At 50.3% G+C, this 18,768-nt stretch overlaps 8 protein-coding genes across 8 annotated transcripts; 5 read left to right on the forward strand and 3 right to left on the reverse strand.

The window, feature by feature from the left end:
- Positions 1-1,617: 1,617 nt before the first annotated feature.
- BO97DRAFT_400668 (putative MFS transporter) lies at positions 1,618-3,593 on the reverse strand (the record flags this gene model as incomplete). The annotated part of the gene is made up of 8 exons (XM_025694302.1): positions 3,254-3,593; positions 3,047-3,196; positions 2,820-2,989; positions 2,740-2,764; positions 2,350-2,684; positions 2,188-2,292; positions 1,920-2,133; positions 1,618-1,867 (listed from the first exon to the last, which is right to left on the reverse strand). Exons 1-8 carry the CDS (start codon positions 3,451-3,453, stop codon positions 1,618-1,620), a joined length of 1,449 nt encoding a protein of 482 aa, XP_025546275.1. The 5' UTR covers positions 3,454-3,593.
- A 404-nt stretch (positions 3,594-3,997) lies between these two features.
- BO97DRAFT_400669 (putative O-methyltransferase) lies at positions 3,998-5,393 on the forward strand (the record flags this gene model as incomplete). Its single annotated transcript, XM_025694303.1, has 5 exons — positions 3,998-4,045; positions 4,108-4,252; positions 4,327-4,341; positions 4,406-4,532; positions 4,604-5,393. The coding sequence occupies 5 exons, from the start codon at positions 3,998-4,000 to the stop codon at positions 5,391-5,393; spliced, it is 1,125 nt and encodes a 374-aa protein (XP_025546276.1).
- A 939-nt stretch (positions 5,394-6,332) lies between these two features.
- BO97DRAFT_325882 (uncharacterized protein) lies at positions 6,333-7,864 on the forward strand (the record flags this gene model as incomplete). The annotated part of the gene is made up of 9 exons (XM_025691309.1): positions 6,333-6,359; positions 6,416-6,588; positions 6,644-6,735; positions 6,797-6,975; positions 7,070-7,178; positions 7,226-7,446; positions 7,501-7,537; positions 7,598-7,628; positions 7,684-7,864. Coding segments are annotated over 9 exons (1,050 nt in total), but the record flags the coding sequence as incomplete, so codon positions are not given.
- A 966-nt stretch (positions 7,865-8,830) lies between these two features.
- Positions 8,831-10,232, forward strand: BO97DRAFT_447080 (uncharacterized protein; the record flags this gene model as incomplete). The annotated part of the gene is made up of 6 exons (XM_025698728.1): positions 8,831-8,991; positions 9,053-9,144; positions 9,202-9,380; positions 9,446-9,598; positions 9,659-9,726; positions 9,850-10,232. 6 exons carry the CDS (start codon positions 8,831-8,833, stop codon positions 10,196-10,198), a joined length of 1,002 nt encoding a protein of 333 aa, XP_025546278.1. The 3' UTR covers positions 10,199-10,232.
- Positions 10,233-10,422: 190 nt separating this feature from the next.
- BO97DRAFT_379092 (alcohol dehydrogenase family protein) lies at positions 10,423-11,618 on the forward strand. Its single transcript, XM_025693147.1, has 2 exons — positions 10,423-10,577; positions 10,648-11,618. Exons 1-2 carry the CDS (start codon positions 10,446-10,448, stop codon positions 11,584-11,586), a joined length of 1,071 nt encoding a protein of 356 aa, XP_025546279.1. The 5' UTR covers positions 10,423-10,445; the 3' UTR covers positions 11,587-11,618.
- Positions 11,619-12,418: 800 nt separating this feature from the next.
- On the reverse strand, positions 12,419-13,566 carry BO97DRAFT_266176 (N-acyl homoserine lactonase family protein). Its single transcript, XM_025690943.1, has 3 exons — positions 12,998-13,566; positions 12,775-12,934; positions 12,419-12,719 (listed from the first exon to the last, which is right to left on the reverse strand). The coding sequence occupies exons 1-3, from the start codon at positions 13,552-13,554 to the stop codon at positions 12,552-12,554; spliced, it is 885 nt and encodes a 294-aa protein (XP_025546280.1). The 5' UTR covers positions 13,555-13,566; the 3' UTR covers positions 12,419-12,551.
- Positions 13,567-14,468: 902 nt separating this feature from the next.
- BO97DRAFT_464588 (uncharacterized protein) lies at positions 14,469-15,219 on the forward strand. The gene has a single exon (XM_025699499.1). The coding sequence runs from the start codon at positions 14,620-14,622 to the stop codon at positions 15,145-15,147; it is 528 nt and encodes a 175-aa protein (XP_025546281.1). The 5' UTR covers positions 14,469-14,619; the 3' UTR covers positions 15,148-15,219.
- A 316-nt stretch (positions 15,220-15,535) lies between these two features.
- On the reverse strand, positions 15,536-16,845 carry BO97DRAFT_464592 (uncharacterized protein; the record flags this gene model as incomplete). Its single annotated transcript, XM_025699500.1, has 3 exons — positions 15,536-15,972; positions 16,054-16,764; positions 16,837-16,845. The coding sequence occupies 3 exons, from the start codon at positions 16,843-16,845 to the stop codon at positions 15,652-15,654; spliced, it is 1,041 nt and encodes a 346-aa protein (XP_025546282.1). The 3' UTR covers positions 15,536-15,651.
- Between the last annotated feature and the right edge of the window lie 1,923 nt (positions 16,846-18,768).

The raw sequence follows: 18,768 nt of genomic DNA on the forward strand, positions 1-18,768 counted from the left end.
AAACCCTAATGTAAACCCTAATGTAAACCCTAATGTAAACCCTAATGTAAACCCTAATGTAAACCCTAATGTAAACCCTAATGTAAACCCTAATGCAACGGAAAGGAGATCGCACAATGGTAGGTCTTCGTGCGTGGCAACTGCCCATTGCAGCATAGAGCGAAAGGGAGGCGCGGGGCACTTAAGTGCGTAAAACTACACTAGTAACAGTATCAAGTATGCATAAGTGCTTATGACCAAGTTACTAGATGGGTAAACCCTCCTGCAACATCACGAGGGAAAGGGGGGGCTGACAGAGTAGGTCTTGCCCCGTCAGCGCCAATGCGGCCGAGTGGATCTGTGAGGCAATTGGGGCAGCTCCTGGCAGCAAGTCGCAAGTTGACTGGCACGAGGTATGGCAATCCAGTCCAGAGTACCGCAATGTTCAAACTGAGCTGGCCTGAGTGCGGTTGCAAGACACGGAATTGCGCATAAATAAGAGTAATAAAGGTCAAACCTCATCCCACGAGTTCGCCGTCTCCTTATGGCGCTAACTCCTCTTGTTGACCAAGCCTGCATTCCAACAAACATAGGGTACTCCTCCCTACAGATACTTCCAGCTTCTCCTATGCACCTCCAACATTTTGTTTATCATCTTACTCTTTCTCGACTCTCCCCTCCCCTCGGCTTCCAAGGGTTGCATAACCAGATGTTTGCAATCTTTGGGCTGATGAGAGTCGTCGGGTAGCTGTTAGAGCGAGACCGGTACACCTCAAGCCTTGTGGTTTATGTGGGCTTGTCTATTTCTCCATTGGGTTCTATCAGAACACTGAAGCTGCCGGCCGGAGCGCGGAGAGAGGCGCCCTGATGCGGATACTTTTCTGGGTGTTCCTGACGTAGATGTCGACCTTTGCGCACTTGTGTATCTTGTTTACTGGCTCCGCAGATGACCTGGGCAGCATCACCAACTCCATGTCTGTCACGGCTGTTTTCTTCTGTTGAGTGCTGGCTTCTCTCACAAGCCAGATATGTGGCGACCACATGGCAGTCTATCTCTACGGCTGGGGCTCCCCCCGGCTGCCACGAGTATTTTTCAATGCTGCAAGATTAAGGACACGAAGTTCCATTTGGCTGCCATTTATGCCGATCAAAACCTTGAATAGCGAAACCTCGGCATCGTAACGGCTTATATTTCTTATATTGTTGCTGGGGGCGCTGGTCTTGTACTGGGTGGCCAGAGTGCCGAAGGGGAAGAAGCTGCAGCTCTCTGTTCCGCGGAGTGGTAGCTTCCGGTCCAACCACACAAACCAAGATGCATCTGCAAATTGAGACCCTGCTTCCTTGGCATTGTTGGACTATACCTCTTGTCCGATAGATCAAGTATCTGGCCAGATGAGGATATGCGACCGTAGCGGGAATCGGGAATAGCTGCGCTTGAACTCGGATCCAATTTTGGAAGCAGCTGAACCCGAGCATCCTTGCCATATGAATGCAGAGTTTGAGAATTTCTGGGACTATCTTCATGGCATCAAGAGAACCTATTGGTACGAATCGAACTTGGGGCATAGTGCCCAGTCAACTACCGAACAACATAATTATAAAGGCATCTCACCACACGACTGCAGGCATAAACTGTTCCTATGCCAAGCCTGGTTTTTGTCTGTACTTGCATCTTTCCATCACAATGACAGGGGTAATCGTAAGAATCATATTAACCACCACCACTGCTGCTTGTGTGCCAAAGACCGCAGCGATTCCATCGCGTTCAATCCAGGAAGGCTGGAAATATCCCACCGAGAACCCGCTGGCGGTGCGCCATGCATTGATAATAGCAGAAACGACAGTAGACTGCTCGGGATACTTTTCCAGTGCGTAGGCCGTAATGGATCTGAAGACAGACAGATTAGTTTAGTTGAATCCTTGTGGACGGCGATACCTACACTGTACTGGCAACCATGCCCGCGACCACCAACAGCCATCCGAACGCCAACCCAATCCAATGCTTGCCGTAATTCAAGGTAAACCCGTAGGTAAGAAGCCCACAGGCCATGGTGATGATGGCGGCCCAGACGCCATGGAGCCGCTTCTCCGTATAGTATGTTGCCGCACTGATGCGAGTGACCCAGCTGTCGAACCAGTAACCATAAGCCCAGCCTGGATTGTGTCAATTTTACCGTTGGGAATAGCAAGGGTTATGATTAGACTTACCAAGAAGGGCGCCAAGGATAGCAGCCCATCGCAACGAGGCCGACTGTACGGTGTTAAACAGATATGGGGGCTCGGCCACGAAAGTGGACACAGTCACCGTGATTCCTGCAGTCAGGTTAGTTAGGGTAAGTGATCGGCTGATACTGACAACAGAATACAGACCAATAGGCCAGCAGAAATTGACCATGGTAGCAATACCGGTCAACAGCAGTGGTGTCTTGAAGATATACACCACCAGTGTCTTGCACCAGTGGAGCAAAGTCGGACCGGGGGCGAGATTATGGTTCCGGACGCCAAACATCGACAACAGGCGACTGTTCTGCTGACACTGTCGTCCGCGAACATAATACGTTTCATAACCAAATAGAAAAATGAGCACGGTAGATAGGCCATAGAGCACTGCTAGGATCCCAAAGGATACCTTCCAGTTACTCCCTGCTCCAATATAGCCGGCCAGTGCAGGTCCCAGAAATGGGCCAACAAGGAAAGTGGTCCCCCTTGATAGCTGTTAGCGTTGGATGCTCACTGGACTCTCGAGATCAATCACAATACCAGATATTAATCATCTGCGACCATTCTGCCTCTGGGCATTAGTACAAGTTACCTCAAGACCACGGGGGCGTCAGACAAACCTTCCGGAGAATACATGTCATGGATTATTGGAAGGCCAACCACCTGGGGCACCGTTCCAAATAGTCCTTGAAGGGATCTGAAGGCCGTAAAAACACCAAAGCTATTCGACAAAGTGGCTCCGACAACCATGAAGGTGGTGATGAACTGCGGCCAAAGCCAAACAGGAAGGCTAGTTTCGCTTCAGTATATCTGCAATTATCTCATAGGGGTTTCGCTCGCAACAGACCGGCCGTAAGCCTCAATGAGGGGAATAGCCATCAATCCACCTACACCTTGCAACAACATACCATAGTTCATCGTGGTTGCTGATTGATTGACGGTGATATCCCAGTCCAAAGCCTGAGGAACGATCAGGGTGGCTCCCCAGGTCATGCCACTATCATTCTTGCAGGTTACTGATTTGTCCTCGACTATCTGAGGGGAAAAAACGTACCCGTCTGCTAGGATAGAGCTAGACATAAGCGCAAAGAACAGAAAACGCTTTTTCCAAGGGTGCCAATGCCGGGGATTGAGTTGCGCATCTTCATCGTGATTGCCACCGGTGGATGTCTCGGTCACGTGTATGCGATCGTCCTTGCTGGTATGAGATGGTTTAGGCTCCTCGAGGGAGGGAATCACTGTCTCCCGTGCCATTGCAAGTGAGTAGTAATCAGCAGAGGAAATGAAAGAAGATGGATGGTTTGTCAGGAAGGTTTAAGGTGTTGAGATGACTAGTGATTGGGAGGGGGCCAACAAGCATAGACGAGACTGTTGGCCATCAAAGCAAGGTAGAGAGTGCGAGTGTGTGGTGGGATGCCCCCTGACAGGGATTGCGGGCACAAGTCAAGAATTAGACCCTTGGGGAAATCAGAAGCCAAGAGAGAAGGACGGACCACACTATTCCACGACCTGACCACCATCGATGATTATAAGGAGACTAGCTTTAACGGCCTGCCTAAACAAATGCAGTGGCTCTTCCGGCACTAGCCCGGGGATCGTTTCCGTTCGCACTGACACCGATAGATACCATGCCCACTTTGCCAATGTTCCATGCGTAGTTAGTGTGACAGCCACTAGTCAACGCCGGTGGCTTCCTATATATATTAAGCCGTCTGAACTGCGACGCGCCATGACTGTCTTAAATCCTGGCAGCGTTTGAACACTCTCCGACTTAGTGACTCAAGTGTTGTCGTTCGCAATGTCGGCCCTAACGCCTGGTATTCAGTTGGCAAAATCAGTCACCTCGGTTAGTGATCTAGAACTGAGTGGAGACCTAATGTGTGACTAACGTTGGGGAACGTGAGACAGGCTGCGGCGCTGGGGTTTGTACCAGTGGCAGTCCACTTCCGCATTTTCGACCTTCTCGTGGCGATTGGCAAGCCTGCCACGGGGAGGGAGGTTCTCGCTGAGTACCAGCAATCTCAGGATGTCGACTTCAACAACATTATCCCCTGTAGGTAATCTGCCCCCCATAATTTATCTAAACTAACGAGCTATCCCTGATTCTCACACCTTCCCCTACTTCAGGTCTCCAGCTAATAGGTAAGCTTAAGCCGGGACTGTCCGCAACTCCCACACGAGAGTGACTGATAACTGGGCAATGCAGATGATACGCTGTACGCAATGGCCGGGCTCGGATTTGTGGATATGACGGACGAGCAAGTCTACTACGCCAACGAAATTACCAAGCATTTAATGCATAATCCTTCGGCTCAACATGGCGCACTACACTTGTAAGTCACGCTGTGTGGCACAGATTGCATACGCCAATCCTGATATCCTACCATTTGCTAATGTCTACTAGCACCACGGAGGCTCTCTTGGCTGGTGCCTTTCTCTTCCGTCGACTAGAGAGCAATAACTTTCAATACCCATTTCAGGAGCTCCAGACCCCAGTCCAGTATGCATATAGTATGATGGGAAACAGCAAACTTGCCCAACAGCATACATATGATATTATGGCCGCTGAAGGCCGGATGGACAGTTTCAATCGCTTCATGGTGGGTAAATTCTTGAAGACAGCCACCACCCCCGATCGCTTGAAACAATTCGGATATGACCTGGGCCCAATCATCCAGGACGCCAAGTCTCGCCAGGTGGTCGCGATGGTCGACATTGGAGGCGGTCGTGGAGAAATGATGCTGGAATTCAAAGAGGCTTTCCCCGAGCTGACGGAGAAAGATTTGGTAGTCCAGGAGTTCAACGATAAGATCCGCGACATTCCTGGGATTACACTTTCGTCGTGGAATTACAAAGATCCGCATAGCGCTCAGCCTATCCAGGGAGCAGGGCTTTATCATCTCGCGCATATTTTGCACAACTTGCCTGACCTTGATGCCGCGCGCCTGCTGCAAAAAGTGTCGCAAGCCATGAATCTCCAGTCGCGGCTGCTCATCCATGAATTTGCTAAGAATGTGAATAACGCGAAGATGCATGCCAGCATGATTGTTCTCTTCGGGGGTCGGGAGAGAAGTGCGACTGAATGGCGCCAGCTGGCAGCTCTGGCTGGACTTCAGGTGACCTTCGAAGCCTATCCGGATGGAGGGGAAGGGCTTGTGGAGATGAGAAAACTCCCAACCGGTCACCATGCATAGTTAGTCCATACCCAAGTCAGGGATGTAGATTCGATACTGCACTATACTGCAGCTGTTATGAGATAGGGGTGTCAACTCAATATAATTAGCTGGAAGCAGTAGATGGGGTGGATCAAATAACTTGTCCTAAGCGGGACAGGATGGCGCCTCGGAGTGAGCATGGGATGATTTTCTCCCCGACCACTCAGCAATCAGCATCTCTACTGATAGTCTGATAATGCGGCTAGTCCCGGTTTATTGGAGTACTCGGAACAGTCTGGCCCGGCAGCCGATTGTGGGCGAATAGATCCAGGTCGGATGGAAGGACATCTTACTCGCAGATATTCTTCCTGGTATGATCTCCAATCCAACCCTGGACCCATTCAAGGCTGCCTCGGACCCGGTCTCGGTCGCTTGCGGCGGTCGCTGTTCTTGCCGGACCAGGGAATCACCGCAATTAGCCCTGAGGCAGTAAGTATTAAATGGCCTACGCTAGGCCCAAGACATCACCCTCTTAGTGCTTACCCTCGCATCCTAGCGTAATAAATTAAGCAAAATTATTGCAGGGTTCCCAGCAGGGTCAGGGCAACTGATAGAGCTCTCGCGCCCCGCCCGACTGTGTAGTAACTAATACCAGGTCACGCATACTATAGGCTGATATGTCAGGAAAGGCTATTGCAAACCCCTGGCTGTCATGTTGGTTGCTTTGGCTGTCTACCCAGTATAGTGATCTCGGCCATCAAAGAAATCTCTTCCCGTCGCTTCCGTATGAACAACCTCGATCAACGACTGTTGAACTTGGACAAACTCCTACGCGATTTATTGGAAGCGCAGCGGCGATATCTCGCATGAGTTATGCCCACGGAACACGACCGCGACAGCAACTACGGTCAGTTTTGGTGTACCATTTTCCTTCGGTGGGATATCTGCTTTTTGATCACTAACCATCATCACTCTGCAGCTGCCCCCTACATCTATGCCGCTTGGGTTGGACATCCCAGGCCATTACGAGCGAGACAAAACATTCTGATTCGAATCTGTAGGCCCTCACGGCCATTGCAGGCCTGGCATTGCTATTCAGGTTCGCGATCAAGTCGTGGATCCGATGGGCCCTACCCCGGGTCAGCTCCCCAGACCGCCTCTGGGGCCTGGAAGACCTGTTCTATGCCTTAGCCTATAGTTTCGATATTTCCCATATTGTCTTTGTTCAACGAAGGTAAGTCTTTGCCTCAGAGCTCAGCTCACCATGCTCATGGTTCTGACCAAAGCAGCTATAACTCAGGACTCGGACGTCATCTATGGGTCTTGACCGATGTTGAGCTCAACGCGACACTGAAGAACGAGTTCATATCTCAGCCCCTAGGTACGGTGCACATCGAATTTTCTGCACAGTTTCAGGTCAGTCTACTGACCCGAATGACCAGCGGTTCTTGCCTCGATGCTCTCTCGAACTGGAATGATGTGTTTTCTGTACAGTTGTTTCAATGGTGCTGATAAACGGATTCGGATTTCTATTATCATGTGTATGTGCATTCAGGTCATCATCAACATGGTTACGGTAGTGCAGATTATTGTTCAGTGTGGGCCGCATCCATACCATGCGGTAAGGCTATTGCGATAGTGTTCCTGTCCTCATCTTCTTTCTATGTTGTTGCTTGATTGGCCATCGCACTCATTCATTTCCCAATCACGACCAGGCCAACCGAGTGCACTATTTTCACTACATGTGGGATGACCTCCCGGCGGACGGCTCTGTTGTTTGCGAGTCACCAAGTGTTCAAACAATGGTCGGGTTTGTTCAAGGAGGTAAGTGTTGGCCGGTATGAGGATGCCTTGAGTGCTGATTGGTGAAGGGTTCAACTCCGGAATTGACCTCTTTCTGACCGCGCTGTCAGCGGTACAGCTATGGCGGTATACGATGCGAGCAACCGACCATGGTCCTTCCCACAGCGACACATTTTGCTCTCGGTTCAGAAAGATTCCCCGGGGGTCACGGAATCGGCGGTTGTGGCAAACCTGCGCTCTCAGCGGGCCCCTGCTATTGTCCGGCATCGCATCAATTATAAAAACCTGGGTAAGCCGATTGGCCGAGAATGGGATGGGGCCTCGCTGAACAGATGATGGATAGTTGCTTCAAGCCATTGGGGAAAGAAATGATATTACTCGTAAGTCCAGTGCCTCACTATACCACCAATTTGTGGCTAAGCACATAGTGTTTCGGGTAGATAATATTGTGCCATTTGTTCTATGGGTGAAGTAAGTTCCCGAGATCATGCCCTCATCCATAGGATGTACTGACCATCGCCGTAAGAATTGAGAACTACAGCATTCTGCTTGCGACATGTGCCCCCATCATTCGACTTTTGGTATCGAATATGTCTAATCACGAATCTGGGGCCAAGAGTTATCCCGGCTACGGCAATCGTTCTGATGGACATGACCAGGGCCTAGAGTTAGACTTAGTGCCGCACGTACAGGACAAAGGGACGATGATTTTGACTATGCCGGTGAGCCACACGCCCGACAGCCAACCGTCTTTAGTCAGCCGACCAGAGTCGGCGAACCAAGGGTCAGGAAGGCGTGATGGGGCCAGTGTAGTAATTCGGACGGATATCCACGTTGAATTCGATTCAGATAGATCATCAATTCAACGGCTGGTGGAGTAGTGCTCACCCTGGTGCCATGGCATTGCACGTCGGTGGGTGCAAAGGTAAATCACTGTAGTGAGCCTCCGAAGTGAAACCTGTAGTACACACTGACTCAAGTGTTTACCAAGAATGTATATAATGCGAACATACACGCCAGTATGATTACTGGGTGGCGTCAGCTGGCGTCAACTGGCGGCTCGGGCTAGACTCAGGATCACCTTCGAAGCCTATCCTACGATGCAGAAAGACTGGTGAAATGAGCAGGTTGGGAAATAAGGGATACATATTGAAGGAGTGCACCTGTCTACTCAAGCACTAGATACGACCACGGAAGGGCGGACGATGTTCACCGGGTCCAGTCCTGGTTCTTAGATTAGCATCCAAGTCTATACAAAGAAACTCAATTCCCACTCCTTGAAATCGTGATCAGACCTCACCCTCAGCCTTCTCCTGCACCACTATCAACTCTCTGAAACCTTGATTCTGTGTATGAGGAGAATATGATGGCAGAAGGGCATACCTTCTCTATAAGAGAATGTGCAATTCTCGATTATCTCCTACCGACGTTCGAATATGCCCCATCTACAGCTTGTTTGTGATCAACAATGACGGTCCAATATGACAACGGAAAAACGTACGGTCAGTCACATTCCAATCTCAGGGCTAGATCAAAATCAAGCAGACACAATTAACCACGTCAGCGTTCATAGCTATATCCTATATAGCGACGTCTTGGGTAGGACAATCTGGGCCGCTGTCAAACAAACGCCATTTACCATACTCATTTTTTCATTCTAAGTATTGACAGCAATGGCTGGGCTCGTACTACTGTTCCGATCCGTGGGTAAATCTTGTATTCGATGGGCTGTACCCCGGGTCAGTTCACCGGATCGTCTGTGGGGGCTAGAAGACCTGCTTTATGCCATCGCTTATGGGCTGGATCTCGCCCAAATGGTCCTCGTCCAGAAAAGGTTTGCACTGTCCTTCTTACCTTAATACCGGTTGCTTTTCACTTATATCTGACTACCGCAGCTACACGTCAGGACTTGGTCGCCATGTATGGACCTTATCCCAGACCGAGATTACAAGCACCTTGAAGTATGAGTATATATCACAACTGTTGGGTACGTCTAAGACATGGGAGTGACGGCACCAGAGCTGGAGTTTAATCTGATTGCTAGCCTTCATTGCCGCCGTATTTTCGCGAACCAGAATGATGTGTTCTCTCTATCGGTGCTTTCACCGCGTCGACAAACAATTTCGTGTTCTTATTGTCGGCTGCCTGTGCATCCAAATCATCGTGAACATGGTGACAATCTTCCAAATCCTCGCCCAGTGTGGGCCCAATCCATACCGCGCGGTAAGATATTCAAAGCCGAGAGCCAGAGAGCTGCGGTTAGTACTCATGGATATTTTTTTCTTTAGGCCAATCGATTGCAGTATTTCCACCACATCTGGGATCCCTGTACTCGATTCCGGGAGATTCCCCGCGATGCCCGGAAACGCCGATTGTGGCAAACGGTGGCCCTCAGTGGGCCGCTTCTGTTGTCAGCCTTGGCGTCCTTTGCGCGAACCTGGGTATGCCATGAGAGATTCTCGAACGACAGGCGGAAGGGTGGCTAATGCGTCGAGGAACAGCTACTCCTTGCGATCGACGACCAAAATGATATCACTCGCGAGTCCTACTGCCACCACACCACAGTTCAGTACATGAATGGCAACTGAGCTTAGGTCGAGGTCGATAGACAACGTTGCGCCATTTGTCCTGTGGATAAAGTACGTCACGTGTCTCCTATTCCACCCCTCCACCACTGACATTCGATATCCAGGATCGAGAACTTTAGGCTTATGCTGGCCACCTGTGCGCCTGTTATCCGACTGTTGTTATCGATCGTCACAAAGAACGGATCCCCGACGAGCGGCTACCCCTGCTATGGCAATCAATCAAACGCCCAAGGCCAAGCTCTCGAGTTGAACATGGTTCCACACACTCATGACAAAGGGACGGTGGTGGCCATTACTGCGCAAGACACGAGGGGAAATTCCCACTCCCTGGAGCAATTCCCCTCAGAGGATCAAGCTGTCGGTGGCTCTCATGGGACCAATGTGACCATCCGGACCGATATTGTGGTCGAATATGATCTCGATCGAGGCTCAACGCCGAGGCTGCCCACCTAGAGGTCGGAGCAGAGGTTCAAGTATACCGGTAAGGAGAGGAGGGGACAAAGATGTTGGGCGAGGTGGGGATACCAGCATAGATTAATATTCTTGTCATCCATGCAATAACCGTTATAGCCGAATGAATGGGTGGTGGAATGATTTACCCCGCATTCGATGTAAACCCCAATGCTCAATAACTGATTCTCCAAACTTCAGCTCCTCTCTTTCCTTCTCCTCCCTTTCTTCTTGACTCCAGTCATACAGAATGTCGCTCCCCAAGACTATGCGCGCGGTCGTCTTCCAAGGCCCCTATGAGGTGGCGGTTGAAGACCGACCGACTCCCAAGTTGCAGACTCCCAAGGATGTGATCCTGAAAGTCTCCGCCTCGGCGTTATGTGTAACCAAACCACCCATCCCTAGTGAATCATTGACTTGGGCACCTCGAATCTGACAATCTGACCGGACAGGGCTCGGACTTACATTTCTACCGCGGCCATCTGAAATGTCCGACCAACTTCATTTGCGGCCACGAATTCGTGGGGAAGATCGCGGAGAAAGGCGTGGAGGTGACGGGCTTCGAGGTCGGGGATGAGGTGGTGGTGCCCTTTTATGCGACGTGTCAGGAATGCTATTACTGTGTGCGTGGCCAAGCCAGTCGCTGCAGTCAGGGCTTTCTATTTGGAAACTCCGTGCCGGCCAACACCATCGATGGGGGACAGGCCGAGTATGTGCGAGTGCCGTTGGCCGCGACCACGCTGGTGCGCAAACCCCGCGGAGTGCCCGACCATATGCTGGTCTTGATGGCCGATATCTTCCCCACCGGTTATTTCGCTGCCTCGCGCTTTCTGAACAATCTCGCTCCTCGCGACCGCAGCGAATACACCGTGGCCATCGTCGGGTGCGGCCCGGTCGGGCTCTGCACCATCGTCAGCGCTCTCACCATGGTCTCCACCGTCTACGCCGTTGACTCCGTGCCCGAGCGTCTCGCCGAGGCCGAGCGCTTGGGTGCCATTCCCATCCCTTTATCGTCCGATCCAGTCAGTAGAATCAAGGAGGTGACCGATGGACGGGGAGCCGACGTAGTCATCGAGGTGGTGGGCCATGCTGACGCCTTCATGATGTGTTTTGACATGGTGCGACCGTGGGGGACAATTCATTCCATCGGGGTGCACAGCGAGATGCTGCCCTTGAACGGCCAGCTGTGCTACGGCAAGAATGTTACCATGGCCTTTGGACGCTGTCCCGTTCGGAGTATTTTCGACGAGGCATTGGCTGTCTTTGAACGAATTCACCCCAAATTGGAGTTCTTGTGTAGCCATGTGGTTGACTTGGAGGAAGCTCCCCAGGCCTATCGCGACTTTGAGGCCCGGAAGGCGCATAAAATTGTGTTCCGGCATGAGAAGTAACCAAAACGGGATCGTGTGCCTTTAGTATGAATCAATTATGCAGTGCTAACTAATGGCTGCAAATCCTCCTCAGCTACACCATAAAATATGCATTTTCTTTGGCCGCTTTCGCTGCCGACTCGCGCAATCTTTGCTCCGTTTGCGCTTGGTAGGCCGGCCCATAAACCATCAACCCAGCCTGGACGAGCTGGTCCTTCTTGTGGCGGAAGTCGTGCAAGGCCATCTGCAGTGCCGGCACATGGTGGTCAGGTTAGTCACCAACGAATGCAAGCAAGTCCCTTTGGATTTGGGCGAGGGATTCAGCATACATTGGTGACACTCCATGTCTCAAAGGGCATCTCTCTTTCCACCCTCCCTTGGTCTTTGGCTTATCGATAAACGACACGCGCCTTCTGATGATGCATCTTGAGGTTCTTGGCCGCGTCGGTGAAGTGATGCTTGGCCAGCTCGAAGCGGGGATCATCGTTATTGTTGTGAAGACCATCGGTGTTGATCGAATAGTCCCACAATCCGAAGTCGATGGGCTTGTCCTTCGGGTAGGAGTGGAGGACTATATTGTTTAAAGGTAGAAAGGCAGGGAGCAAGGGGTTCAAGGTTGCATTGCACTACACCTCCCGGACCAAGCTTACATACACATCCGCCGCCGGTATTATTTCCTCGTTTCTCTACCCTTTGCCACCACGCGGCTCCAGACTCCATCGTATGTCGGGTATCTGATCCACATTTGCCTCAATATACTATTCTGCCCGGTCGGCTCCTACTGATCGACTCGCCCAGCGTGACCCCTCCGCTCTTCCCAGTGGTCATGGTAGCGTTGGATTTGACTACAGTGGGAAAGGCTATCATTGACATAAGTATCGAAGTATCAGGCCCGGGACGCTACAGCCGTTCTCGGCGAGTGGCCTGCTTACACCGAGATGGTGGGGGTTTCTCTGGCCAACATCCTGACATCAGCCAATCCCCAGTCAGGTGAATACATCTGCCTCTTTCTGAAGATCCAAAAAGATGCCCTTGTCATGCCCTGGAATCACCCGTCCCTTGGTGATGCGCTGCAGTTGCTTGAGCCGCTGCGTACTCCGAAACCAAGACGGATGATCGCGCGCCAACCAGCCTTGAGGGATCCCATCGCGCCACTATGTCAGTCCAGCATCAGCCGGTTATCTTCGAATTCATTTAGACATCACATACATTCTCGATGACATGGCAGTGATCACTGATGAAAAAAAATGTGCCCGTGTTGATCATATTGATCTGCATCCCAATCAGCCCATCGGTGTGGCCGGGGAGATGGTGCAGCGTGATGCCCTGACAGAAGTCGAGCGTCTGGTCATTGAAGGTCTTCCAGTTCCTATCTAGCGCAGTCAGCGATTTAGACACCAAGTGAATGCATCCTCTGATTCGAACTCCCTACAGCGATAATTTTAGATAATGCTCCAGATACACGCCACTATCTGCGCCGGTTGCGACCGACCAGAAAGCATTGGTCAATTCCTTTTCATGTACCCAGATTTCGACGTCCTTCCGGTCGAAGAACTCGTCCAGTCCACCCGCATGGTCCAGATGTAAATGTCCGATGATGATCTTGCAGATGTCCTCGATGCGATGGCCAGTGGCCTCGATGGCGGCGCGCAGCTCATGGCGAGGCTCGTACTGCACCCGAGCGAAGATGTCGGCTACCACCGGGCCCCAGACCTCGGGGTAATCTTTCCCACTGCCCGTCTCCCACAAAATCAAGCCTTCGTGCGGGTGGTCGATGAGGACGCAATACATGGGCATCTCGCAGCGTTCGTTCACGAAGGAAGATTTCTCGGTCGACTTGAGGCTGGTGTTGCCACCACGAATCACAAAGCCCTTGTCACATTCCAGCCATCCCACTTCGAGGAGGTGAAATTTGGTGCCGGGAGGGCAGACATTGGAAATAGCGTGGGGGACCGCGCCTTGGTCAAGCTGGGCCTGAATACCAGACATGATCGATTGTAGCATTGGGTCAGAGAAATACAAAAATACCAAAGAAGGTATTCGGAGAGAAGTACTCAAATTGGGATTATATCTAGGATGGCTTTGGGTAACCCCGCACGCACGGGCATTGCAGAAGAAGGTTGGGCAAAACATCATCAGTTCATGCCATCCCACCAAGAGGCGGGGTTGACTGTATTGGGGAAAGATGCGACGAATTGCAGCATAATGAAATTTGAGTGAGAACTGGGAACTTAGCGATTAATTGTGGGGTATAATGCAGACCGAGCAACCGAGCAACCCCGCCGGCTATTTAGCTATTAAGATACACCCATGCTGGATGTATACTTCAATACCTTAGCCATGATCGATAACCCCCTCTATCCTCTCTACACCTCCAAGCCAACTTGATTTCGCTTCCACACAATGCTTCACACACTTTCAGATCTCAAGAAAAAGGATCTCCTCCAGACTCAAGGCTTCGTCAGCCACCGATGGGTGGATTCGACCAGCGGATCGACCTTCGAGGTTCGCAACCCCGCCAGGTTGGAAATTCAGGGTTGTACTTGACACATCTACGAGGGGCAAATATTCTACAGTCAAGGACTGAGAGGGGCTTATCGCACATTGCATACGTTGAGTCCTTGCACCGCGCGGTCAAAATGAGCACGCATTACGGCCTGTGCTGGACCTTTCGAAATTGGGCAGCACGATGTAGCCTAACCGATTACTTTGTAGTTGATTGCTTTGTGGTTTACAACATCCGACCGCTATTTAACTCGGCGTTACTATCTATTTACCTGGAGAAATTGCTGTAAGATGTGCAGTTTCACGGCACGTGTCCACCATTGCGGCCACTATCGCAAGATTTCAAGCAAACATGCAGGAATGCCATACTGTATGGCTACCCCGACCCTTTGGCCTTGATAGAGGATATGCACGAGGCCAGGGATATGAGCACTGGATCTCAGACTTACGAGAATGACGTGACCACTTAAACCCCTCTTCTCCCACCCTTCTTCCACACTACCCTACGAACTTTCCCTCTACAGAAAGCCCCTAAACGTGAAGTCAGACATGTCCGTTGAATCAGCTAACATCAATATCGTTGTCGTAGACTCCGTGTCTCTACTTCAGTCGGTCATAGACGCAGCGGTTACAGGGCTACGAACCGACTCTCCCTCACTTTTTATCAATTTGGAGGGAATGAACCTCGGCCGATGCGGCTCGATTTCAATCATGTCGGTCTATGTGCCCAATAAAAGCATTGTATACCTCATCGACGTACACAAATTGGGAAACGAAGCATTTTCAACCGTCAATAGAGATGGCAAATCTCTCAAATATGTGCTAGAATGTCCGGCAATGCTGAATGTGCTATTTGATGCTCGGCGTGATTTAGATGCATTGTCCGCTCTTTTTGGACTCTCCGTTGACGGCATCAGAGATGTTCAATTGATGGAGCTGGGAACAAGAAAGGAATCGAAAGATTTCTTAGCTGGTCTAGACAAATGTGTCGTGAATGACAGTAATTTTCGGCAGCAGAGAAACAAGCATGGAGGCTTAACAAAGCTAATACTCGGCGACTGTTTGATCCTGCTTTAGGAGGGCGATACGACATATTTAACGAGCGCCCTATTCGACTGGATATCAAGAAATACTGCGCTGGAGACGTGACGAGGGCTATCTACACGCGGCCCTGGAGGCGGTGAATGATCTCACCAATCAGAAGGCAGGAACTCTGCCATTAAATGTTGATCCCTATCCACTCCGTGAGCCTTTGGAAAATATAGATCTATAACAGTCCTCTAGCCAAATTATGTGATACTGCAAGGGCTCTTACTGCCTTTCCAACCTTCGCAAAGTATTTGCAAAGGAATCCTATCTGGCAGGCCTAAGGCATCCGTCATGTGACAGCTAAGCGAGCTGGTCGCACCGCCGGCCAAGGCTGCGGCAGCCCCGCAAGATTAGACAGATTAGCAACAACACCACCTCAGGGCAATACACAGGCACCTTTGGTATTCGCGAAGGATATTTGTTTATCACACTATTCCACCCGCTAGCCCTAATAGATGCCCGGTTTTTGTAGAAAAAGAAGAATAACCATTGCTACCGCTGCATTTCATTGCCACACAGTTCACAGCCCTCCCGTGCGTGGATGTGGTATAGAGGCTGGGGGTTCGGTGCTTCGAATGCAGATTCAATTGTCGGCAGAAATTCCAGTGCGCCATAGCGCCTCACATTTGCCCCAGTCCGCCAGGCTTCGAAAACTTCGTCAGCAGACGTCTGCAGGGCGTCTGAGCAGCGCTGGCGATTTTCATGGTTTGCCGGCTCCAAGAAACTATTATCTCCGTACATTCTCCATGATTGTTGGCAGGGGCCGGCAGTGGACACCACAAGACCGTTTGCGCCGTCTTCATCGTGCATAACCTAATAAAAACGTGTCAACCAGGGACCCCAACATTCAATGACTCGCGACATTTCTTTGCCGCAACACCAGAGCGGTTTTACCTGGGCCTTATGATCTATACCATATTCATCGGCCGCGTGCAACGCCCGCCGCGGAGTTCGCACATGGCCCGCTGAGAAAGAATCTTGCAGGAAGTGATCGGCGAAAGCGTTCTTCGCATATGCCGTCATAAGGTCGCCGGTCTGATAGGCGTGGGCGACCGCCGCATCATGTCCGACTCGGTATACAAGACGGGCATCCGCGCCGAAGTGGTCCCAGTCAACCGCAGCGAGGTTCACATATGTTGGAAGCCCTAGATCCTTGCGCGCACCTGTTACCCCTTGAAACTTGAAGTTCCACATTTGGTCATCCACATATACAGCCTTATAAGCGTTCGCTGGGGATTCCCCGTCTTTGATCCGTTGCTCAACAGCTGCTTTCTGGTCGTAAATAATGGCGAGTATATTATTCGCCTCGACTTTTCGGGAATCGCCTCCAAGCGCCAATGTTTCCCAGGCGCGGTTAAAGCAATTTGTTCGTTCATAAGGCTCATCTGGATCGCTAATCGGCTCCCAAGTCCCGTAGAAATCCCCGGCCAAGGCGTTGATCTCCCCGTACGTTAGCTTCAAGCCGTTGGGGAGTGCAAAGCGCACGTCCCTGGCTAGTTTGGTCCCTTCGGCCACTTTCAACTTGAGAGCGTCGCCTAAAAAAATATGATCGGGTGATTGCCACTCTATCTTCAGGTCAGTGCGCAAGTTCGAGCGATAGACAAGCTAGGTAAGTAAAGTATAAGTACCGGGACGGGGCGGTATCAAGCGGCCAGCACCATGCGGGATTTTGTGTACTTTTTGCATGCTGGGATCCGGGAAACACTTATGTTTCTATTTTGCAAGGTATGCCATATATGGTTTACTAGCCATTGGAAATGATTAGACTTCTTATATATTAGCAGAACGGCCTCTCGAACTGGATCTTGGAATTCCATCTCAAAAATATGAGCATCATAGTGGATAATGTCTACACGTCATCGCCGTGGCTTACTGAAATGGGTCAGTTACATCTTCATCTATTCCCTGGGTTCTCTTGCGTCATGATATGGAAGCTTGCTAGAACCTCCGCGCGATTGTTGGGGTGCTGGGGAAGGAGACCAAATTGATCAAGGCAAGTAAAAACAAGAGTTGACATATTTTAACACCACCATGGGTCAAGCTATCCTCTGTAATTACATAGCTATGGCTCTCGCGTGTCACACCTCCGGCATATCAACGAATGTTAGTCCGCCACGCGTCTCTCTATGCAGCTGACGTGCCCCAGCCCAAAGATGGCGGATATAAGGCGACTCTTAGGCCAGGTAGGTCAGTGATTCGTCATTGTAAGAGTTCACAATAACTAGATCAAACACATGTTGCAGCCTGTTCCCGGATGCTGGAGATGTTACATAGCACTTTAGCTCACACATTCCTGCCTCTGCGTTGTGCGCGGACTATGAAGGGATAAAGGGGGCTATGCAGGGCCTCACATATCAGTATCCGACACCGACAAGCTCCGTTTGCAAATGCTTCTTAGAACGGTTACGATACGTGGCGTAATTCGTGTTTATGTCATCGACTCTGGATGATTGCTGGTCTTCCCAGAACTCGGGCTGTCAAGTTTCTGTGTTATCAATTTGTATCTGTAAGCTTAGAGGAGGATTTTCAATTGGAGCATACTACGCTAAAGTTAGATCAGAATTAGGCTAGGATTTGGTTAGAATTCGAGGAGACTCTTGTAATCACTGGCATTTCATCATTAAGTGAAATGTAGCCAAACTCCGTATCAGCGCACTGCATGGAGAATGGATACCTTGGCTTCCCTTGGGACGAGTATGTCAAGCATACAGTATCTTCCACATGCGGAGTGAGTTGTCATAATCTGATCACTGATTCCGAAGAGGTAGAGCCACCAATCTCATGATAGCTCATCCTGCGCCCCAGTACGTAATGGGTTGATTCTCTAGATACTCGATATTATAACGGGTTTGACCACATGGGATAGCATACTCCGATCACGCTTGCGAAAGGAATGTCTAGCGATGAAGGATTTGTCACGTGAACTTCTTTTGACTTCTGCCATGGCTAACATTGACTGGTGGTCAAGTGAGCCAACTGGTATGCAGTCGAGTATGAAAACTGTTACCGGTGCAGGCAGATCAAAAAAAGATTGAAGATAGTTGGATTGATCATCGCAATGAGATGGTTAAGGGCCACGCAGAAGTCATTATCTCTCGAGATAAACTGCAGATCACTGGGTTGAATCTCTCTCATCTGGTTTGCACTACCTGTCAATTCATAGGTCCACTGTTTTCCTGCCGGACATTGCTTCGAGCGGAGGGATACAACCTTTACACACCTCTCATGTTTGCAAGACACTGTACATGGTGTCAGCGGCAGAAGCCGGTAAGCCATCCGGTACCAGAATATTTCTGCCTGATTATGCCTGATTTCTGCTTAATTTAGCCTAGTTTCTGCCTGATTCTGCCTGATTCAGGTATAACGGTTAACCGCGGTTAACCGTTATACCTGCGGTTAATCTGATTTTTATACCTTAACCTGACCGCCAGGTTAAGGTCAGGTTAAGGTTAAGGTATAACGGTCAGGTTAAGCCACTCTATTCCCGCCTATCAAAATTAGAGTGGCTTAACCTGACCTTGACCTAGTGGTCAGGTTAAGGTATAAAAATCAGATTAACCACAGGTATAACAGTTAACTGCAGTTAACTGTTATACCTGAATTAGACAG

Source organism: Aspergillus homomorphus (genome assembly GCF_003184865.1).
Source record: "Aspergillus homomorphus CBS 101889 unplaced genomic scaffold BO97scaffold_73, whole genome shotgun sequence".
In the NCBI taxonomy this organism is placed as follows: Eukaryota; Fungi; Ascomycota; class Eurotiomycetes; order Eurotiales; family Aspergillaceae; genus Aspergillus; species Aspergillus homomorphus.